The 25,448-nt window shown below is 40.6% G+C and overlaps 1 protein-coding gene across 4 annotated transcripts in view; it reads right to left on the bottom strand.

The window, feature by feature from the left end:
* LOC126194919 (HSPB1-associated protein 1) overlaps positions 1-25,448 on the bottom strand; it is an 88,116-nt gene that overhangs the window by 56,717 nt on the left and 5,951 nt on the right. For 3 of the 4 annotated variants that reach the window (XM_049933296.1, XM_049933294.1, XM_049933295.1), the window contains exons 2-3: positions 11,342-11,509; positions 11,135-11,271 (exon numbers count right to left, since the gene is read on the bottom strand). In XM_049933296.1, the coding sequence (XP_049789253.1) occupies positions 11,135-11,271; positions 11,342-11,509 (305 nt within the window). Of the gene's footprint in view, positions 1-11,134; positions 11,272-11,341; positions 11,510-13,370; positions 13,424-25,448 lie in introns of those variants that run through there. The other variant, XM_049933297.1, reaches the window with a different exon arrangement.

The raw sequence follows: 25,448 nt of genomic DNA on the forward strand, positions 1-25,448 counted from the left end.
CCAAACAAAAGTGCTGGCAGGTCGATAGACACACAAACATACACACAAAATTCAAGCTTTCGCAACCAACGGTTGCTTCATCAGGAAAGAGGGAAGGAGAGGGAAAGACGAAAGGAGGTGGGTTTTAAGGGAGAGGGTAAGGAGTCATTCCAACCCCGGGAGTGGAAAGACTTACCTTAGGGGGAAAAAAGGACAGGTATACACTCGCACACACACACATATCCATCCGCACATACACATGTCTGCGCCCTCCCTCCCCGCCAATAGCGGTTGATGAGCCCGGCTCCTCTTCCCGCTGTCGCCCGCCTCGGCACCATCTGGGGCGTTTCCGCCCCTACGCTCAAGTTTCAGGGGGGAGGGATCTGGTACCGTGCGCCGTGGAATTTGAATCCCCACCAGACATCATGGACATCGAAGACCCATAGAGGTCTCTGTACCATCGTGCCGTAAGCTGTGGCGGCGCGTGCCTCGTGGCCCACATTTAGAGTGAGGGCGCCACAGTGGAACATGTGGTTGCAGCGGCCAATAGTGGCGTCCCCGATCAAGTACTTAAGCACCTGCCTGTCGCTCAGTCTGCCAGTCTAACCTCGCGTCTCAGGACAGATCGCCTTCCAATAGACAGCGTATTGACTTTCGTGTTGCTTTACGAGTGGACGTGGTTGTCTCGTTTGGTTCGTGACTCTGTTGTCTGTTCTCGTTTTGTGTCGTAAGGTCTTTCGTCGGTCGTGTCTGTCCTCTCTCGTCATGTTGTTGGTTCGCGGGCCGCTCCGCGGGTCCCACCGCGTTTCCGTCACTACAACCGCGTGACCGCTCCGGTCGCCGTTACAACATAGTGAATGTAGGGGGGAGACTGCAAGGTCTTGTAGATCTTCTTGGCCTCACCGTACGGGATACATTTTGATGTCTTAATCTCCTGTATTGTCCTTCAAGAAAAACACTGCAATTCCTACTTCAGACAGGCTAACCCTCAGGGTAATTTACACACTTTGGAGGTGAGTAGCAACCACCTCCAACAGCGGCGGTCTTGCAACATCTGCCACAAGTGGCTCACCCTTACATCCTAAGGCAGTGCACTGAAAACAGTGCAATGGATTGGGGATGTATGGCCATTTGCTCAGACAGAGGAAACCTGCCTTGATATGCTCTGGGAGTTTCATGCTATAAAGGTAAAAACGAAGGAGTCAGATTTTATGAGATCCCAATCCACATTTTTCAATATCTTTTGCACATCCTTTATTCATTTCTGACTCCACTAATCCTTCAATTACTTCTTGGGAATGCTGACCAGATCTCTACAGGTCACAACACTTCTGCTATAGTCCATTGTGTTGGGGCACATTCCCCAAGGCACTTAGCTTTCCAGAGGTTGTTGGGAACTAGCAGTTTCAACCACGGTGTTCTGTTACACGATCACACGACTGACTTCAGAGTACCTGTGATGCCCTCTAAACCTTTCTGAATCTAGAAAGGTGAAACCTTTTCAAGGCTGTCCTCTTTTCATTTCACATCCTGACCAGCAACATGAGTTATGTTACTGAATATGAAGAACTCTGTATAATCCGTGGGTCAGGAGGACTGGCTATTCGAGCCCTCTTGTTAGATTGGGTCTTAGTACCTACCAGTGGCTTATCCTTTCCACTGGGGGGAGGAGGATATAATTTCAACAGTTCCATTTTGGTCTCATGAGCAGCTAGGGAAATAGAGGTCCACTCAGACAGAGCCCACCATGCATGAGTATGCCTTATACAACTGAGGTGTGGTAGGTTCCCAAGAGGTTGCCCGCTAACAACTGTGCTCCTTTAACAGCCGTGCATATCATCAGCGTGCAGCACACCTTACGACTGAGGTTTCTTTTATAGAGGTTTTTACCATTCTCGTGGTCCAGGCAGTCAAGCCAAGATCCCTGTTCCCTACGACACACAATGTTCCACCGTTGCACAGCCCGGTGGTCGCTGAAGTACGCCCAGAGCTTATGGCGACAGGGGGCTGGTGGTGCCTACCAGTCCACAGCTCAGGAACCCTGGGGTCACTAAGCCCATACCCAGCAAACGAATGCTGAGCCCCTGAGTGTTAGTACTAAATGAATGTGTTATTATTAGAAGAATATTTTCATACTGGGCAAGGCACATTTTGTTATGTGAACTTGCAGCCCTGGGATTGCATCCATATCGATTTTGCAGGCCTGTTTTTGGGGTTCATATCGTTACTCATTGTTGATGCCTACCCCAAACACCCGTATGTTGTCCGAATGGCATCCACCACCGTGGAGACTACACTCACGGCCCTGGTCCAGGTTCTCGCCATTGAGGGTCTGCCACACACATTGGTCTCTGATAATGGTCCCCAATTCACGGCGTCCTCATTCCGTAACTTACTTATGTACAAGGAAGCATACATTATTTTAAGCTACAGGCCATTAACAATGGTTAGTGTTGCTAATAAAATTATTTATTTACATGAGCAAATAAAGCATCAGTCCTTTATTGTTTAATGTTACATAAAATGTTTGAAGCTCAAAGGATTTATAATTACTAATGTGAAAAAAATTGTTGAGGTTCTGTTGTTTGTCAGTTACAGCTGTAACTTCACTGCAGTTTTATCACTGGCTTGGCACTAGCATACCTAAGCATCAGTTAACTAACTACTCACAGATGTTTTAATTTTACTGCCCGATGTATAACTGATTGTAAGGGAGACAAATATTAAATGCATAAATATTGCGTCCAGTCATTAAAGAAAAGCCACAAGACAAATCAAGTTGCTTCAAGCAGTTGAAAAAGCAGGCTTACAAATTTCCTTTGAGAAAACCAAATTTATAAAAACATTAAGGTAGCCCCAAACATAACAAAAACTAAATGTGAAAAAAACCAGAGAACTAAAAAGTTCAAGTATCTAGGAGAAGTAACTGAACAACCTCACCAAGGATATATACAACCAATATTCATCAATGGTGAATGTACATACTACTCTACAGTAATTCTTTTAGAAGCACTTCATGCAGCAGAATGTTTAACACTAAACAAAAAAGTGACGATGGAAGCACTGGAAATAACAGAATATAAAATACTATGGAAAATTCTGGGACTAGTTAAAGATAAAGAGCAAACACAATATGGAAGAGGAATAATAGTAAACCTATACATACATTGAAAAACTGCAGACATGATTAGGAAAAGAAGAATAAATTTCCAAAGGATGAATCCCAACAGGGTGAGAAACTGACTGTTCATTTACTTCAGTAAATTAAAAATGGATAACACATGCTGGAAGGAAGTTGTAAGGGACATGGACAAACTCCAAATGACACCCCAAGATATTGAGGAACATCTGACACTCGGAAAAAAATTACAGGGCTTCATAGGTTTCCATGAAAAACCCAAGAAGACTGGAGCCACTAAGATAGAAGAAACATCGAGAAATTATGAAGGGAATGTGGAGGAAAAGAATGGAGGAACAGTTGAAACAATTGTATTCCATAGTGGCTTATATATAAAAGAAGAAAAAGAAGAAGTAAAGGAAAGGCCATGTTGGCACAAAATATAATTTTGTAAAGAATAACTACCTATTGTCATAATGAATAAACAGGTGTCATACATAACAGAAACTGAGAGTACTAACTTAGCCTGTGTGCATAAGTAGAACACCCTTTAAGTCCACTTCCTTGCTTGAAGACAGGCAAAAAATGGCTCTGAGCACTGACAGGCAACCATGAATGCTGTATGTGTAGCATACACTAATTAGTGATATGATATGAATTGTAGAATGTTAAAAAAATCTACTCATGAGGCGGAATCAGGAGAAAACACATGTAAAGATTAAAGAAATGTGCAAGTTTTCAGAGCCAGTGGCTTCTTCTGGCAGAAGGGTTGAAGGGGAAGGAACAGGGGTGAAGCAAAAGGACTGGCAAGGCTTAGGGAATGGGGACAGTTTGTAAAAGTTACACAGAACCCTGGATCACGTGAGATTTAACAGAAGGGATGAGAAGCAAAGAATGATAGTCAGAGAAATCAAAACCTGAGAGCCTAAAGGTGGAAGACAGGGCCACAACCAAGCCAGAGATTAGTGACAAAAGATCAAGCAAAAGTTAAGAAGATCAGAAAGCTAAGTGCATCATATGTGGTATAGGTGGGGGGAATAGAAAGGTCAGAAAATAATAGATAGAAGAAAATTAATGTAAGTTAAGACCAGATGGGTGGCGAGAACGAAGGACATGTTGTAGCACAAGTTCCCATCTGCATAGTTCTGAGAACCTGGTGACTAGCGGAAGAATCCAGGTGGCAAGCGAGGTGAAACAGGTACCGAGGTCATCACTGTCATGTTGCAAAGCATCCTCTGCAACAGGATATTGTGTGTTGCCAGTGTATACTCTCTGTCTACGCTCATTCATCCTAACTGATAACTTGGTGGTAGTCGTACCAATGTGGAAGGCCAGTAACAGCTGGTACACAACATGTGTTGTTTCACAGATGACTCCCCCTTTCACTGTGTATGTTTGGCCAGTTACAGGGATGGCACACATGGTAGTAGAAGAGTTAATAGGGCAAGTCTCACAGCGGGGATGGTCACAGGATAGGAGCCATAGGGTATGGAAATGAGAGCAGAGGGAGCATAGGTCTGAACAGGATATTGCACAGATCTTGGGGAAGGTAACAAAAAGCTATTTTAGGTATCATGGGCAAACTGTCAGACAGAATGGACATCACCTCAGGGCATGATTTTAGAAAGTCATAGTTTTGACAAAGTAGCTGATTAATAGATTCAAGACCAAGTATGACTACCACCAAGCTAACAATTAGGACAATGGGCATAGACAGAGAGGGGGATAATGGAAAAACACATATCCTGTTGAAGAGCACACTATACAACACAACAGTCATGGCCTCGATGCCTGTCTTACCACATGAACAGCCTGTATTGTCCCTCCTGACACCAGTTTCTCAGAACACCGCAGGTGAGAACTTGCATTACAACAGGTGTTTGGTTCTTATAACCCTACAAGCATAAATTCATGTAGTCTCAAAAATTATATTCATTAACTATTTCTCTCCTCCACTTCCTTTTGCTTTTCTATACCTTTTATTTCTCAGTATCTTTCCTCACCCCCTCAACTGTATACAATGTATAATGCACTTGGCCTAGTGCTGTTGTACATAGTTTTTTTTTTTTCCAGTAATCTCTCTCTCGCTTATTACCTTACCTTCCATCTTCAAGTTTTCAGGTTTTCTAATCTCATCTGGAGCAAACACCAGCAATCACCTTTCCTTCTCATCCCATCCAATAAGTCATCGCTGATATGGTATTTTGGGTGACTTCTCCATAATTCTCCCTATTTCCTAAATCTCACTAGACCTCTCCCTTCATCTCCCTTACTTTTCCTTCAAACCTTCTGTTATAAGAGGAATGAGCCACTGACTCTGAAAGTTTGTACATTTTCATATCTTTTATGAGCCTTTTCTCTTGCTGCTACTTGGTGACTAGATTTTTTATCTCTCCATATTAAGATTTTTGATCTCTTCATATTATATTAAGTTTCACTGTTTGCTACAGTACTAGCGGAACTACAGCACGTGACACGAGAGCAAGGTAAAAATTCACTAACAGACAAAGAATACTCTTCCATCTCGACTGAAGAAAATTAAATGCCTGCTAATAACATATTCGTTCTGATTTGGATTGTATAACGGGTGTTCAAAATGAAATGAGCCAGAGGCATAATCACAGAAACCAGTACCTGTATGTTAGAAGTATTGACCCTGGCTGTTGAGACACTTTTCCCACTGTGACACAAGTCAGTGAATGGCTGTCTCATAAAATTCATGGGGCTGCGATGTTAACCAGTTCTGCACGTACAGCTTGACATCATCATCTACAAGAGGGCAGGAAAGGTTATGCTGATGTTCTTTATTGGCCAAGATGGCCCCCTTCTGATTCACTTCCTGTGGCACAGGACAACAGTGAATGCCCAGCATTACTCACAAACCTTGACCACCCTTCGCCAAGCTATCAAATCAAAATGACCACGCAATCTCACCCATGGGGTCATGCTGCTCCACGACAATGCAAAGTCTCATACGGCCAACACAGTGACAGCACTCTTGCAGAAATTCAAATGGGAGGTTCTTGGCCACCCTCCATACAGTCCAGACTTCTTTCCGTGTGATTATGCCATTTTTGGTCCCCTTATAAAGGCTTTGAGGGGCAAACAATTCACCTAGGATGACGACGTCCAGCTGTATGTGCTGAACTGGTTAACATCACAGCCCCATGAATTTTAGGAGACAGCCATTCACTGCCTTGTGTTACAGTGGGACAAATGTTTCAACAGCCAGGGTCAATACTTCTAACATACGGGTACTGGTTTCTGTAATTATGCCTCTGGCTCGTTTCTTTTTGAATGCCCCTTTTATAACAAAAGGATCTATGTGCCAGGCCAAGGCTTGTGTTCAAATACAGATCAGTACTGACATTTTTTAAACTGCGTTTACTTGAATGATTAATTTACAACTACAATAGTGGTGGAGAATGTTTTTGGAATATTATCAGCACGTTTCCAAAATAAATTATACTGCCATGCACAAAATTGTCTAGGCATGCCATTTCAAGCATAATTGATAAAGATCTCTAATATGGATATAACAAATAATTGTTACACTACACAGATAGTGAAACTGGAAATTCCATGAAGGAGAGTAACTTAAGATGTGCACAGCTGCTCCATCCACAGACAGACCAATGGGCCCCAACTGTCCGCAGTATAATTCATCAGCCAAAGGCATCATATGGATGCAGTGTGGAGGTTAGGGATCAGGTGCCTCTACTACTCTGTCAAGCGGCTCCTAGACTTGCATCACGGAGCTGAGGGCACCCTGTTCTTGTTCTTGCACGAAGGTAAAATTCCTGGTAGTACCGGAAATCAAACCTGGACCTGGGGAGCCCCACTGGCAGGCACAATTGCAGTTGTCGGTGTCTGCCGGTGTCCTGCACTGTATCACACTTGCAACTTCAATCTTATCGCTTTTATACCTTCGTGCCTTTACTGCCACGATACTTCTACACCTTTTGCAAATTTATAGCCTCACATGCATCACTATAGCATCTTTACATTTATCAGCTTTTTACTGAACTCACAATCGTGCAGTGGGGGATGGACCTGGAGTCTGAGAACCCACTGACCATAATGGATATACCTTAGTTCAGTGGCCACATCAGAGGTAGCCTCATCAAGCAACAACTATCAGATCGGTTCAGTGCACTTTAACATTTTCCCATATGTGGTCCCAGAGCTAAGTGTTTCAAAGCAGAATCTCAAGAGTGTTTTGTAAAAGAGTAATTCAGTATACTTCTTTCTCTAAATGAATGATTCAGCTCCCACTCCCGAATCTCTCAGTATTCCCTGAGCCTCTCAGAATTCTGACGTTCCTGACTTTTTTAGTAAGCTACTTTTCTCTGAGAGTTCTTTAGTATTCAGGTTTTTCAACTCACAACAGTAATGCCCACTTTACTCTTTGCCGTCAAGCTCACATTCAGTACTGCTCAGTTCTGTCTCGAGTTTATTTCTCCAGTAGTGTTAGACGTACATTAGCAGTGGTACACAGCAATACACACAGATTTAATGATAAAGAGTTACGAAAGCTGAAGATACAAGTACTGTGATGTGGCTGCCACAACACCAGGAACAGTTCAGTATAGTGTCACTGCACTGCTCTTCCATTGCATTCATTATATTCATGCCTGAGGTGCATACTGGTCAGCTCTTCATTAGTAAACCTATCCATATTGCTGTGGAGCACTGCTAACATACTACTAACACTGACAGAAAAAACAAACTTGAATCAGAACTGGGCAATAACAAATACAAACTTCATCATTAGGAGGAAATTTGGCATTACGGTTGTTGACAGCAAATATCATAGATGAACGGAAAAAATTCATTTTCATACAAGATGAACACCACATACCACTGACAACTGCAATGTTGTGCAGATGTTATCAATGTAATACAGACACAAAGATAAATGGGTGTAAGAAATCAAACATAATGTAATTACTCTGTAATGATCCATTGGAGGCCAAGGGCCTCTTACACCAAAATACTCAGAAAATACACAGTGTCCCAGGATGAATGGTCAATATTCAGCGATATGAAAGAAACAATCATCCAAAGGGGAAACAAAGGGCTCTATAATGCGTACCTTAAGAGCTATGAGCAAGTCTTCACCATTGGTACTGTAAAACACATCTCTTCTATTGAAGACTCAGCAGCATTAGTGGCAGAACAACTGAGAGAAAATTTGGAATACATTTCACATAAATTTTCTCAGCATGTTATAGTCTTAGGTGGAGATTTCAATTTACCAGATATAGACTGGGACACTCAGATGTTTAGGATGGGTGGTAGGGACAGAGCATCGAGTGACATTATACTGAGTGCACTATCCGAAAATTACCTCGAGCAATTAAACAGAGAACCGACTCGTGGAGATAACATCTTGGACCTACTGATAACAAACAGACCCGAACTTTTCGACTCTGTATGTACAGAACAGGGAATCAGTGATCATAAGGCCTTTGCAGCATCCCTGAATATGGAAGTTAATAGGAATATAAAAAAAGGGAGGAAGGTTTATCTGTTTAGCAAGAGTAATAGAAGGCAGATTTCAGACTACCTAACAGATCAAAACGAAAATTTCTGTTTCGACACTGACAATGTTAAGTGTTTATGGAAAAAGTTCAAGGCAATCGTGAAATGCGTTTTAGACAGGTATGTGCCGAGTAAAACTGTGAGGGACGGGAAAAACCCACCGTGGTACAACAACAAAGTTAGGAAACTACTGCGAAAGCAAAGAGAACTTCACTCTAAGTTTAAACGCAGCCAAAACCTCTCAGACAAACAGAAGCTAAACATTGTCAAAGTTAGCGTAAGGAGGGCTATGCGTGAAGCGTTCAGTGAATTCGAAAGTAAAATTCTATGTACCGACTTGACAGAAAATCCTAGGAAGTTCTGGTCTTACGTTAAATCAGTAAGTGGCTCGAAACAACATATCCAGATACTCCGGGATGTTGATAGCATTGAAACAGAGGATACGCGTAAAGCTGAAATACTAAACACCTTTTTCCAAAGCTGTTTCACAGAGGAAGACCGCACTGCAGTTCCTTCTCTAAGTCCTCGCACAAACGAAAAAATGGCTGACATCGAAATAAGTGTCCAGGGAATAGAAAAGCAACTGGAATCACTCAACCAAGGAAAGTCCACTGGACCTGACGGGATACCAATTTGATTCTACACAGAGTACGCGAAAGAACTTGCCCCCCTTCTAACAGCCGTGTACCGCAAGTCTCTAGAGGAATGGAAGGTTCCAAATGATTGGAAAAGAGCACAGGTAGTCCCAGTCTTCAAGAAGGGTCGTCGAGCAGATGCGAAAAACTATAGACCTATATCTCTGATGTCGATCTGTTGTAGAATTTTAGAACATGTTTTTTGCTCGAGTATCATGTCGTTTTTGGAAACCCAGAATCTACTATGTAGGAATCAACATGGATTCCGGAAACAGCGATCGTGTGAGACCCAACTCGCTTTATTTGTTCATGAGACCCAGAAAATATTAGATACAGGCTCCCAGGTAGATGCTATTTTTCTTGACTTCCGGAAGGCGTTCGATACAGTTCCGCACTGTCGCCTGATAAACAAAGTAAGAGCCTACGGAATATCAGACCAGCTGTGTGGCTGGATTGAAGAGTTTTTAGCAAACAGAACACAGCATGTTGTTATCAATGGAGAGACGTCTACAGACGTTAAAGTAACCTCTGGCGTGCCACAGGGGAGTGTTATGGGACCATTGCTTTTCACAATATATATAAATGACCTAGTAGATAGTGTCGGAAGTCCCATGCGGCTTTTCGCGGATGATGCTGTAGTATACAGAGAAGTTGCAGCATTAGAAAATTGTAGCGAAATGCAGGAAGATCTGCAGCGGATAGGCACTTGGTGCAGGGAGTGGCAACTGACCCTTAACATAGACAAATGTAATGTATTGCGAATACATAGAAAGAAGGATCCTTTATTGTATGATTATATGATAGCGGAACAAACACTGGTAGCAGTTACTTCTGTAAAATATCTGGGAGTATGCGTGCGGAACGATTTGAAGTGGAACGATCATATAAAATTAATTGTTGGTAAGGCGGGTACCAGGTTGAGATTCATTGGGAGAGTCCTTAGAAAATGTAGTCCATCAACAAAGGAGGTGGCTTACAAAACACTCGTTCGACCTATACTTGAGTATTGCTCATCAGTGTGGGATCTGTACCAGATCGGGTTGACGGAGGAGATAGAGAAGATCCAAAGAAGAGCAGCGCGTTTCGTCACAGGGTTATTTGGTAACCGTGATAGCGTTACGGAGATGTTTAACAAACTCAAGTGGCAGACTGTGCAAGAGAGGCGCTCTGCATCGCGGTGTAGCTTGGTCGCCAGGTTTCGAGAGGGTGCGTTTCTGGATGAGGTATCGAATATATTGCTTCCCCCTTCTTATACCTCCCGAGGAGATCACGAATGTAAAATTAGAGAGATTAGAGCACGCATGGAGGCTTTCAGACAGTCGTTCTTCCTGCGAACCATACGCGACTGGAACAGGAAAGGGAGGTAATGACAGTGGCACGTAAAGTGCCCTCCGCCACACACCGTTGGGTGGCTTGTGGAGTATAAATGTAGATGTAGATGTAGAAGAAGTGCTCATAGTTTTGGTTCATACTACCTCCTGAGAAAATGTGGAAAGAAAGGAGCTTGCAGTAGAAGACAGCTGTTTCACAGTATCAAATATGAAGAAGTACTCATAACTCTTGAACTATGCATTTTACAGCTCATGTTAACTAGACTTTTTCTTTGAATGATCGTTCCTGGATATTGAACATTCCTCTTGGGACTCGCTATATATTGGAACAAACTCCAAAATTTTGTCGGTAGAGTTTATTTTCATCCTCCTTAGACATAAAACAAACACAATTAAAGGATAAAATCTGTAACTTGCTAAGCTGGATTAAATAAGACAGATGGTTGCAGTGTGAAAATGGCCAGACAGAAAAATACAGACTTTCATGGTAAAGTGAAGATGATACTCTACTATCATATATAACACACCTGCCTAGCACCTGTGCCACCAGATTGCAACCGTACACATCTATGTGGCACGGGGTATGTGCACCTTTGCTGCCAAGCCACAGTGTAGACTCTGCACCACCATATTCCGGGAATCCTAGGGTTCCCCAGTCCACCGTCTGTGAATTAATATGTTGCTTTTCTTCATGTGGATAACTAGATAAGTATTGTTCTCTTAATAACCCTAACCTGTAATATTTCTGGATATTCTTGAAACCATTCGTGCATGTACTTGTAGTCAAAGTACCACCATTTCTTACATTGTTTTGGAGCCTCCGTATCATTAAAGTTGGACATTTTGATAAATTCACAAAGAGTCAGTTTCTCCTGTTGACATTCATGCTCCCATTGCGGTAGCTGAAACAGATTTGCAAATCATGAATGACAGTAAAAACAAACAATTCTAGTAAAAGTGCAAACAATTTGTTGTGACTAAATTATCAACATAATGTACAATAAGTAAAGGGCAAAATGGCATGCAGGCTAGCTCAGTATTAAAAAGGGAAAATTATAATGAAGGCCAAATGATTGATTGCAGTGAAGGGAAACATGGACAGACAAGAGATAGCAAATATAACACCAAGGGATGAGGTGGTTAGGTTTCCAGACATAAATTTGTGTATAAAAATGATAATAAATGGTAATATTCAGGAAACACTGTAAATTTGTAAAATATTTGAAAAAAGCTGATTAACTGGTAAACCTTTGTATGTATATCTGTTTTGGCATTGCTACCATCAAGTTCTTTACTGTCTTATCTGGGCACGTATGGAAACCAGGTTTGGCCTCACTAACATCCTTTACGTAAGACACAAATATCTCCGAGTTTTGTGTCAGATGTTTTGATAATATTCTCCTTGATCAGTTGTGGAAGGCTTCTTGTATTACACTATTCACATGCAAACATGTTTCATTCAACATATCTCTATCTACAGCCCTATGATTTTTCACCTGTTCTGCATTAACTGCTGTTTCTTTAGAAGTATTCTTACAGAAACTGTTTACAAGGTAGATCCATTCCATCATGATCTGTTCTACTAGATACACACGTATCAAGTACTTGGTAAGTTATACTTTGAAATTTGGACCCCAGTTCCTCTACATGCCCCTGCCCTGAGCCAAAAGTTTCAAGTTCCTCCCTGAGATTGACACTACTGCCTGTTTATCAAATTGGTCAAAAATTTAAATATTTTACTTTATTTTACTTGTTTCAGTGGCTCTCTGTATTTTAGTAATTGTTTTGAAAGAAATTAGTTTTGTGCACTAGCTGATTGTTACATCCATTTTATTTTTATTTAGTGTACTGAGACTTTTTGCCAGTGTGGTCATTATCAAGCAAATGTTTAACATGTTTAACGCGTATTTTTTGGATTAAAGTGATAATTTCTTGGGCAGTGTGAGTATTCTATGTGTGTCATTAGGTGGCCATCTTTACAACTAAAATATTGGTAATCATTTTTGTTAGAAATTCAACATGTTCACCAATATGAGATCTGAACATAACCAGCCAAAAAGAAGTCAGGTCTATTTATTCCCAATAGTTAGCAGCACTAGAAATATCTAACCCACTAGAGTGAATTTTAAGTTACAATATGATAACATAAATATAATAAGGCAAAACAGTTTATATGGAAGACAGTTCTTTCTCACAGTACATATGGAATGACTTGTTACCAGCAAGCGGTGTATTCAAATATGCAGCAGACAAGATAATCAGACTAATCCTTACTAAACTGAGGATTAGCACCTTCTTCAGCCAAGCCCTACAATTATTTCCTAACAGTAATCCCATCTACCACTATTAGTTATTCTGTAGTTTGAAAATTGTGTCAAAGTTTTATGTTTTTAATAACTAAGAATCAAATGTATGCACAATTAGCTAACACAGTGCCTACGTTATGTAACAAATAATTTAACAGGTGCTAACTACGTATAGAAGTAATCGTTATTACTTTTCCACACTAATTTTGAGTGGTGAAGAATCTCCGAAAGGAGTTTAGTACGAGCACAGTCAGTACTATCTATAATGTATAAGATGAAGAGAATATCTACATTTATGATTAACATGCAGTTAACCAATTCTATAATGTATAGCAGTACTATCTGGTCTATACTTTGCTGCTTCACTTCTCTTATGTCTCTTTCAGCTGTAGCAAACTCAGTATCATTATCAGCATAGTTTGATCTTATTTGACATAAAAGTAAGCAAGTCACTTACATTAAACATCAAGAGTAAAGGACCAAACAAGAAACTTTATGGCACACTCTAAGCCATGTTCAGAACTGCCCATACTTTCAAGCAGTATTATGTGTTTTCTACCATTCAAGTACAAGGCAGACAGACAAGAGTTCTGAGTTTTTTAAACCATGCTAGCACAGGTATTTTTAACAGAATTACATGCCTGACACAGTCAAATGCCTCGCTGAGATCAACAGGCATGCATTAACTGACAATTTCAGTTTTAATCAGGATAACAGAAATGTAGCAATATTTTCATCTGCTTTTACAGTTAAAAACCACATATAAAACCATATTGAAAGCCACTTAGAATGCTATTTGCAGAAAGATGTCAGCAGATTTGGAGTTGCACACAGCAATCTATTATTTGAATGGGTACACAAGAGTTTGGATGGTGATTATTAGCATACGAATTCAGTTTTTTTATATATATTAGTTGTTAATAATTGACAAATTGCTCACAATTTGAAAACAACAGTAACAGCCATAAAAATAATATTAGAGGGAGAAATGACTTACACAATCCTTCACACAGCCTTATTGTAGCACAGAAAGGAGTGAGAAATTCAGCAATAAAAATAAGGTACTAGTAAACAATGCAATACCAAGCTGACAGACCGATGGCATTATTAACATTATGGAGACTGAAGCCCCAAGAAACAGAAATGAGTGATCTGCTTCTGCACTTCTATGGATTGAGTGATCAGTGGCTCAAAAAAAGGTAGTAGTAGCTCTTCAGTCCCAAAACACCTCTACAGTGAGGTCACTGAGTGGAGTGAAGATTCTAGGACAGGATGCAGCAACAAAGTCCTACACAACTTGCTGAATTAGTCACTATGGGATAGGTCATTACAATAAGAACTGTCTCCTAAGGTGCAGAAAAATAAACCATTTGTGTGTGTGTTTACATAACTTAATGCAGTGCACAACATTTGTCAGTCACAAAAGAAACAAATAGAAACAGAAAAAAAGGTCACATCTTTAGGACTCTGCACTAATACAGAAAAAACCCTTCATCTTTTATTTCTGCTCTCTATTCGAAAAGACAGCTTGACAGGAGAGCTCACAGAAAGTAAGTTGCAAGGAACTGCCGAAAGGGAAGTTGTGAGCTAACACTCTGCAGCCTTACCACTCCTGACTCACAGGTAAGCCACGGATTGCCAGCCGCTCGTCTACCACGCAGCTGGGGTGCACTGGCGAGCCGGCTCTCACCAGTCACTCTTGACTTGCCTACTGCTCCTGATTCTGCACAGAGCAGATTGAAAGTTGACTCACAAGTCAGCTCCTCACTCTTTGTGCCCTCAGCAGATTTTCGATTCAGCTTGCAGCACTACTGGCTCTAACACTGATTCAGCTCACAGTTCAACCCAATTCCTTCTTGACACTCTGTTATCCATATTCATTTCACTCGCTGTGCATGTTGTTCATCGTACATGTAATGGTATACACTAGTAATTTTACACATGTGTTAGTGCATGTACAGATTAAAAAACTGGAACCGCCCGAGGACTGAACAGTAGAATACGTGACCATGTTAGGTTGTCGATATCAGGATAGACCTCACCCCATGTGCATGGGTGAGCCTCAGCTTAATGGGTTGGGTGGGTGGGGGGGTGGGTGGGGGGAGGGTGGCCTGCTCGGCATCTGAAGGCACAAATTCATTCATTATTCAAAAATACAATGTTGTCTTCATTCACAGCTGCCGGCAGCAGTGGTAGGCAGAAGGGCACTAGCCATGCCAGAATGTGCTGACTCCTGTACATGCCACACTGTGAAGGCGAGTATTCAGTGCCCTGTGAAGTCATGACAAGTTAGCCATAGGTCAGTTGGTGTTATCCACAGTGTGTCAGGTGCTAGCAGGTCGGGGCAGTGGTTTACCGGAGCACTCTCGTTGATATCATCCACAACCCCCAGTAAGCACCCACTGGCTCTGCACAGAATGTGTGACATGCTGGGTCACACTGTGGCCTTCGACAGGAGAAAAGCCCGCAACATCAGAGTACATCTACATGGACAGAAAGCAGGTGATGGCAATGGCATGAGTCTTCACAATGAGTCGGGAATGGTTCTCTGAGACCAACAAAATCTTATCAGGTCAAATGTCGAAGCCACAGGAACAAACTATTAACCAGTGGTACTATTGGAACATGTTGCGATGTCTGCAAAAAAATGTGAGAAGGAAACGTCCTGAAATGAGGTGAAACAATTCGTGTCTCTTGCATCGCAACATTCATCCCTGTTTGTTCATGACTATTGGAGAAAATACGAAATCACTGTGCTGCCTCATCCTTTGTACTCTCCAGATCTGGGGCCTGCGAACTTTTTTTTTTTTATTTCCAAAGTTGAAAACCACATCAAAAGGATGAAGATTTGCAATGACTGACGAGATAAAAGAAAGTTCGCCGACGGCACTTCATGCGATCTAGCAAGAAGCTTACCAAGACTGCTTCTGGAAGTGGAAACATTGTTGGGTGCATTGTATCAATTGTGGAGGAGAGTACTTTGAAGGAGACCATGAACAATAAGTAAAAGCTAAGCAAAGAAAAATTTTTCAAACAAAGTTCCGGAAGTTTCTGAACAGACCTCGTACACAGCACCTTTGACCGACTATTTCTGGAATTGCAATCTTCGAGAGAACAACCGAATTAAGTTTCTTATTTTTTTCAATCAAGTCCCTTTTTGATACAAGGATCTGCAGTTTATCAAAAAATTTCTTCAGTATTACACTTCAATAATTTGATGTGGTTTACGTTCTGGTTACACAATATCCGAGTATGACTAAAAAGACTAATTAAAATTCAATCCATCTATATTCATTTCTTCAGACCAGGTGCATAACGTCACATTTGGTGACATTAAAACTGAAGAGGACTCAACCAAGTTGGTTGGGGGTGGTTGTGGAAAGTAACCTGCAACCGGTGATGGCTTTGGAAAGCTATGAGGCATGCTGGATGCTGGGCCAGTGAGAAATGGTATCATTTACGATGCAGATGACAGTGAGATAAACTGACCTGGTGGTGGCAGCCAGGCACACTTTCTCTTTGAGAGTGGTGATCTACACCACATTCCAGCCAATATTCTACAATTAACTTACCCAGTGAGTTCAATTCATGCTGGCAGTGAAAGAAATATTCACTGCTGTGAAAAACTATACACAGATGTGTTGTCAGTGTGATTAAGCTATTGTCAGAATTTCATATTATATTATAAATAATCTACACTATAATTATCTCTCACATCTGAAGAAAGTTTTGTTGAGGAGGAAACAACTTTGTGGATCTGAACAGCAATGCAAAAAACAGACAAGTCAAACTCAACCTAAGGATACACGTTAATAGTCTACATACACAGATTGAGAAAACAAAAATAAACTGATTCAACACGTTAATAGTGTAAGTACCAAAGCTGCAAATATACATTCACAATCAGATACGCATATTCACAAATCAAGGGAAGAAAATGCTCTTATGAAACAGATATAGTAACGTTAAGTGAACAGATAAGGAATTTAAAATTACAAATGAGAGCAAAAATTGACAAATACAAAGTTAGATTATCGATCAAACTGATTTAGTTCATGCAGCCACCTGGCTGAAAATGACTTACAAGTTCATGGCACCCTCCATCAGTAATACTGGAATTCAATATGCTGTTGGCCCAACCTAAGCCTTGGTGACAGCTTCCACTCTCAAAGGCAAACGTTCAATCAGGTGCTGGAAGGTTTCTTGGGTAATGGCAGCCCATTCTTCACTGAGTGCTGCACTGAGGAAAGGTATCGATGTCTGTCAGTGAGGGCTGGCATGAAGTCAGCATTCCAAAACACCCCAAAGGTGTTCTATAGGATTCAGGTCAGGACTCTGTGCAGGGCAGTCTGTTACAGGGATGTTATTATTGTGTAACCACTCCACCACAGGTCGCACATTATGAAGAGGTGCTCAATCATGTTGAAAGATACAATTGCCATTCCCAAACTGCTCTTCAACAGTGGAAAGCAAGAAGGTGCTTAAAACATCAATGTAGGCTTGTGCTGTGATAGTGCCATGCAAAACAGGGGTGCAAGCAAAAACACGACCACAACCACGCCTCCGAATTTTACTGTTGGCATTACACACGCTGGCAGATGATGATCACCAGGCATTCACCATACCAACACCCTCCCATCAGATCGCCACATTGTGTACTATGATTCCTCACTCCATACAACATTATTCCCCCTGTTCAATCACACAATGTTTACACTCCTTACACCACGCGAGGCATCATTTGGCATTTACCGGCATGATGTGTGGCTTATGAGCAGCTGCTAGACCATGAAATCCAAGTTTCCTCACCTCCCACCTAGCTGTCATAGTAATTGCAGTGGATCCAGATTCAGTTTGAAATTTCTGTGCGATGGTCTGGATAGATGTTTGCCTATTACACATTATGGTCCTCTTCAACTGTCGGCGGTCTCTGTCAGTCAACGGACGAGGTCGGCTTGTACGCTTCTGTGCTGTATTTGTCCATTTACATTTCCACCCCACTATCACATTGGAAACAGTGGACCCAGTGATGTTAAAGAGTGTGGAAATCTCGTGTACAGGTGTATGACAGAAGTGACACCCGATCACCTGACCACGTTCGAAGTCCGTGAGTTCTGTGGAGTGCCCCAATCAGCTCTCTAACGATGTGTAATGACTACTGAGGTCGCTGATATGGAGTACCTGGCAGTGGGTGGCAGCCACAATGCACCTAATATGAAAAACGTATGTTTTTGAGGTGTCCAGATACTTTTGATCACATAGTGTATTGTCAGATGTTGGAGGTTAAGTCGCTAAAACTTTATATGAAATTTGGAGCCATATCTAATTGTATTACTGATGGACACAAAGAATTAGAAAATTTAAAATCTAAATTACAAGAAAACTGCTAGGCATTAAGATTAGTGTCTTGAAGACCAATGTAAGCAACAAGTGTTCATACTATGGGAAAAATCATGGGTTAGAAAAAGCTGCTCTGTTTGGATGTACAGAACACGCAGAGCACCATTTGCAAGAGATATGTAAACAGATATCTGAGTTTTCTTCATAGAAGAGCCCACTTATTACAGATAGAAGTAGGGACAATGAGCAAAGTGGAAACAAAACTGGACTAGTGTTTTCCAAATGGTATGGGGGAGCCACTAGAACATGAAACAAAAATGGTCACACTGTTTCCACCACACCAGTGAGAATCAATCATATCACAACATGAATGGCAGGAAGGGTTTAGCTTAGCAAAAAACAGTCATATGGCAAGTAGTTTCTCAAGTTTTAAGCCTGAAGGGGAGCTACGCCCAATTATATTTATGAGAACTTTTGAGGAAGCTTTATCTTCTGCAAGGGATTGTGAAAGGAAGATCCAGTTTGTGATAGCGTGTTTCGACACAGAAGCTGCAGAATGGGGTGTCTTTACAAACAGGACTTCAAAAAGTGGGCAGATTTCTCACAGAAATTTATGGATAAATGTTGGTCAGAAGGCAACCTACAGAAGCTGACTCTAGAGTTACTAGATCCTGGGCCTCATACTAAAAGATGGGGAAGATTTGGGAAATATACTGAATGACATTCGATTCAAAGAAAGTTTGCAGACAAACCTGTTAGTGAAGTTACCTTACTAGGGAACATATTAGGAAAATGCCAGAATAAAAGTGATTGGGAGAGAAGTGTCAAAGGCTGTGCTACACTTAGATACCTAAGTAATTAGATATCTTGAATAAAACTAGGGACGATGATATGTTTAGAAACAATAGAAAAGAATATGGTAAGGCAAGTAAAAAAGAATAAAGGAGGAGTAACAGTAAGGCCAGTCAATATCGACAGGTTAAAAGACAGAATCCTGTCTCTTGGGCAGAAAGACATAATGGAAATAATTCGAAAACATGTAAGATCCAAAAGAAACCATTTTTCAAAATGAAGAACTATGGACCAGACTAACGTGATATGTGTCAATAAGTATTTGTTTATACGAGGGCAGTTCAATAAGTAATGCAACACATTTTTTTTCTGAAACAGGGGTTGTTTTATTCAGCATTGAAATACACCAGGTTATTCCCCAATCTTTTAGCTACACAACACTATTTTTCAACGTAATCTCCATTCAATGCTACGGCCTTATGCCACCTTGAAATGAGGGCCTGTATGCCTGCACGGTACCATTCCACTGGTCGATGTCGGAGCCAACGTCGTACTGCATCAATAACTTCTTCATCATCCGCGTAGTGCCTCCCACGGATTGCGTCCTTCATTGGGCCAAACATATGGAAATCTGACGGTGCGAGATCGGGGCTGTAGGGTGCATGAGGAAGAACAGTCCACTGAAGTTTTGTGAGCTCCTCTCGGGTGCGAAGACTTGTGTGAGGTCTTGCGTTGTCATGAAGAAGGAGAAGTTCGTTCAGATTTTTGTGCCTACGAACACGCTGAAATCGTTTCTTCAATTTCTGAAGAGTAGCACAATACACTTCAGAGTTGATCGTTTGACCATGGGGAAGGACATCGAACAGAATAACCCCTTCAGCATCCCAGAAGACTGTAACCATGACTTTACCGGCTGAGGGTATGGCTTTAAACTTTTTCTTGGTAGGGGAGTGGGTGTGGCGCCACTCCATTGATTGCCGTTTCGTTTCAGGTTCGAAGTGATGAACCCATGTTTCATCGCCTGTAACAATCTTTGACAAGAAATTGTCACCCTCAGCCACATGACGAGCAAGCAATTCCGCACAGATGGTTCTCCTTTGCTCTTTATGGTGTTCGGTTAGACAACGAGGGACCCAGCGGGAACAAACCTTTGAATATCCCAACTGGTGAACAATTGTGACAGCACTACCAACAGAGATGTCAAGTTGGGCACTGAGTTGTTTGATGGTGATCCGTCGATCATCTCGAACGAGTGTGTTCGCACGCTCCGCCATTGCAGGAGTCACAGCTGTGCACGGCCGGCCCGCACGCGGGAGATCAGACAGTCTTGCTTGACCTTGCGGCGATGATGACACACGCTTTGCCCAACGACTCACCGTGCTTTTGTCCACTGCCAGATCACCGTAGACATTCTGCAAGCGCCTATGAATATCTGAGCTGCCCTGGTTTTCCGCCAAAAGAAACTCGATCACTGCCCGTTGTTTGCAACGCACATCCGTTACAGACGCCATTTTAACAGCTCCGTACAGCGCTGCCACCTGTCGGAAGTCAATGAAACTATACGAGACGAAGTGGGAATGTTTGAAAATATTCCACAAGAAATTTCCGGTTTTTTCAACCAAAATTGGCTGAGAAAAAAAATGTGTTGCATTACTTATTGAACTGCCCTCGTACCTTACAGGCCTGTATTGACTAGTAGTCTAGTACTTTTTAAGTTTTGTAGTCCCGTTACTAACTACAGAAGATACATCTTTGCGGACTAGTAGCTCAATGAGCTAAATAATTAATAGACAGATCAGTGATGGAAGTAAGGAGATGTAGTGTAATATTACCATCAAAATATTGTCAAGATTAATATATTATGAGATGAGCTGGGGTTAATGATTATCAGCTGTTTATGAAGAACAGGATAGCAGAAGAGTGTAATTATTAGACTAATTACGAATAATACTGGATACAATCTTTTGTTTGAAACTAAGGTAACGGATAAGAAGCAATTTTTTTTACAGATGTTATGTTACCAACCAATTATTCCACATTCCTACAGGGAGAGAGAGAATACTTATTAAAAACAGGTATTATAAAGCAATAAACAAGACAACTATAAATGTGTTACATCTACAGGGAAAGTTTATGAAATGAAGCACTTACAATATTGATAGTATTTTTATTGAAAAGAGAATAACATCAAAGTGATTGAGTTTATTTTTCAGGTGATTGAGTTTATGTCATTAACATATATTGCACAACATCAAGCTCAAAATTGGCCATAAATTAAGAAAAATATTCACTCTCTAGGAAATGCCAGATGTAAATCACCATCTTGTAAAAAGTTCAGTAAATAATAGTAGGAGAACTATTATGTACTGATCTTTTTACAAGATGGTGGTTCACATCTGGCATTTCATGGGGGGCTAATGTTTTTCTTAATTTATGGCCGATTTTGAGCCTGATGTCCTGCAATATATGTTAATGACATAAACTCAATCACTTGAAAATGGCATAAAAGGCCGAAACCTGGGTCATAATTAAATAAACAATACAGTGAAATGGAGGTGTATTCATTTAAAAATTATTGTATGACTGTTGCTCAACAACATCACAAAACTGTTTACGTACACAATTGTTTTGGGAACCATGGGAATCCAGGCTGAAATAGCCACATGGAGGTAGTGTGAGCTGTCACTAAGCTGTGCAATAGAGCAAGTTCATGTTTCAGTATTAGTTGAGTACTTCTGTAGAGGGAGCTGCTAGGAGAAGGCACTTCGAACCTGGCGGTATAAAACACACACACACACACACACACACACACACACACACACACACACACACACAGAGAGAGAGAGAGAGAGAGAGAGAGAGAGAGAGAGAAATGTGCTTCACATATGTGTATGCTGTGTTGCATTGATATTATAGACTATGAACATTCAGAATGGAAAGTATTACAGGACACTCTGGTATATTCGAAGAGTTAGGCATATGTTTTTGACCCCATGCCTCTCCAGCCACATACTTGTACATAATTATTAACTATCATCAAATGGTGGAATCTGAATATCGTTGGGGTCATGTGCACCAATACTAAGCTTATTTGGGAATGACCTATGCTGAAATTAGGTGATAGTAAGAGAAAAATTTATCATTATGTCTATTTGCAAGAAATATGAGTTCTGTTCAAAAAAATTCCAGAACTTTGTCCACAATATTTTTCTACGCTTACCTTTTACTTATAGTGGATGGTCTCCTTTCAAATATTCTCCCCCACAATTGATATACTACTCTCAACGCCATTTTCACTTCTGGAAGCAGACTTGGTATGCCTCTTCCTGGATTGCATGAAATGCTGTCTGCGAATTTTCGTTTATCTCATCTATCACTGGAAATGATAGACTTAGGAAATAAAAAATCCACATAGGCCAGATCTGAGTATGGAGTTTGCACGCTCCAAAAGCTCTACGCAGACTGTGAGGTGGAGGTCTTTCTGGTCTCGACTCATGAACTGTGTGACAAACTTGGTGGCAACTTGACACATTCAAATGTTACGTCTACACTCTCACACAGTCAGTCTTTGATTGGCATGCACAATTTTGTTGACATTCCTGACATGAGTGTTGTCAGTAGATGTCAAAGGGCACCATGAATGAGGGTCATCTTTAACTTTCGTCTGGCTATTTTTAAACCACATGAACCATTTGTAATATCGAGTACAGGTTAAGCACTCATCACCATAAGCTTCCTGGATCATTTGATGTGTCTCTGTAAAGCTTTTGTTGAGTTTCATGCAAAATTTAAGCAGACTTGTTGATCCTCTTACTCTGCCATCTTGAAATTTGCAAACTGTGCGACCATATGTTTTACTCAATACAACACTGAACAATAACTAACAGACATATGACAATGAAACTTCCAGCAGTGACACAATAAACACAGACGTGTGCAGGAATGCCAACGGCATTTTGCTCCAACATGCCATTGGTGCGAAATTATGAATTTTCCAGAATTTGCATCTACTGGCTTTTTCATAACATGGTATCTCCCTTCCAATGTGAGTACTCATGGAATTGTATACTGTATTTTAATTAGTTATCCAGATTGTAAATTGAAGATATGAAATATAAATGGCTCTAAGTGCTATAATAAGGAATGTTGAAGTTTATGTAAAATGAGGTCTTCATGACACATCCAATAAAGTTAAAGTCTCAGACTGCCACCATTGAAAATATAGAACCAAATCCAATCAATGAATGGCATGCGGCAGAATCATTAAAAGTCCAAAACTCAAAACCAATGATGTTCTGGACTACATCTTTACTGATAGATATGATTTTAAAATTCGCTTGAAATCAGCAAAGTACACGAAATGTTATAATTTTTGGATGAATTCTTCCCTTACACAAGGAAAAGGCTAAAACAATTAGTCATAATTACATTTCTTCATAAAAATCATCTGGCTTTTATTGGCTGGAAGGATACAGATGGCATAGATCGTGAAGCAGTCACTGAAATTGAGTGTGTTGCATTCAGCTGTGTGCTATGCCACTCTGCCCTAGGACATTGTTTGGTTGTGGAAAGCCATTCATTCATTGAGATGGATAACTGATAGCTCAAAGATGTGATAATAGGTTTCTACATATTTTTGGATTATGGGTGTGTGACAGGTTCCTCTGTGTTAAACAGAAGTGTGAGTCAAGGACCATTTTCACAATACTTCTAAAAATTTTCATAATTTTCTTTCTGTTACTTACCATGTTACAAAAATTTTTGCATTATTCTTCTTACAAATGTGTTCAACGAACAGTAGGTATATGAGCTTGATTTATCAACAAAATAATTGTTCTAACAAAAGCTTTGTCTATTACAACAATTCCAATGCTTGAAAAATTATTACCTCTGAAAGAACATCAGGATATAACATTTTCTGATTCTATGTACACTTATCAGTAACTTCCTTGTCAGACAAATGTGATCAGTACAGTGTCTTATTAAAATAGTTTTGTATTTTAGTAAATACAAGAATACACCAATAACATGGGGCTAAATGTACAAGAATATACCTTTCCCTTATGCTACAGTTTTGTTGTGAGCAGCAAAATTTAATTTCTGATTTTCAGGCTCAACCACACATGGAATGATTCCATATTAGATGTGTTATAATATCTACATCTACATTCTGTGCACCACTGTTTAGTACTGGTCATCAGAGCTTCTTCCTGTTCCATTCATGTATAGAGCATGGGAAGAACTACTGTTTGAATACCTCCATGCATGCTGTAATTATTCTAATCTTCTCCTCATGATACCCATGTGAGTGATAGGTGGCAGGTTGTAGTACATTTCTTGAAACTCTATTAGTAGACTTTCTCGGGGTAGTTTTGTCTATCTTCAAGAGTCTACCACTTTAGTTTCTGCAGCTTGTCTCTGACACAATCCTACAGGTGAAAAGAACTTGTACTATCCATGAAATCCTTCTCTGTGCATGTTCAATATCCCTCGTTAGTCCTATTTGGTACGCGTCACACACACTTGGGCGATATTCTAGAATCAGTCACATGAGTGATTTGTAAGCAATCTACTTTGTAGACTGATTGTACTTCCCCTTTAGTTCACCAATAAACTGAAGTATACTATCTGCTTTATCCACGACTGAAGCTATGCCATCATTCAGTTTTGTATCCCTACAAAGTGTTATGCCCAGGTATTTGTGTGAATTTGCTGATTCCAAATGTTACTCATTGGTATTATAGTCACAGGATGCTATGTTTCTTTCATTTTGTGGAGTGCACAGTTTTACATTTTTGAACATTTAAAGCCATTTGTAAATCTTTCTGCCACTTTGACACATTTTCAAGACCTGGCTGAATATTTATGCTCCTCCTTTCAGACAGTACTTCATTATACAGGGGGATTATAATAAAACTTTTAAATCCCTGTAGAAGTAACACAACTGGTCAGAATGAAATCAAATTGTAATGGAATGTTATTGGAGAAGGGGGAAAACACATGGCAGAAAAAAAGGCTACATAATGCAGCAATAGATGGCTCTGTAAGCATCATAATTTAATAGTGGTCGACTACAAATGACAAATGAATCATACAACAATGCCTAAGGTGTATGTTTGAGGTTAAACTGTACTACTCAGTGTGCATGGGTGTACAGGTGTGATACTGTTAGATATGTAAGCCCATCCACCATGGCACGGTCATATCACATTGGGTGGGAAAAATTGGTTTTTAAACATCCTGAGGCCAAAAACCGCATAAGAAGCATCAATCACATCGGTTTTTAATTTTCCTGAGGACAAAAAACACATAAAAAGCATCAATCAATATCAAATTGGATTATTAATTTCCATGTGACTGGCACAAAACATGTCCAATATGCTGTCCACCATTTTCTGAAACA

This window comes from Schistocerca nitens, chromosome 7, assembly GCF_023898315.1.
Source record: "Schistocerca nitens isolate TAMUIC-IGC-003100 chromosome 7, iqSchNite1.1, whole genome shotgun sequence".
NCBI lineage: Eukaryota > Metazoa > Arthropoda > Insecta > Orthoptera > Acrididae > Schistocerca > Schistocerca nitens.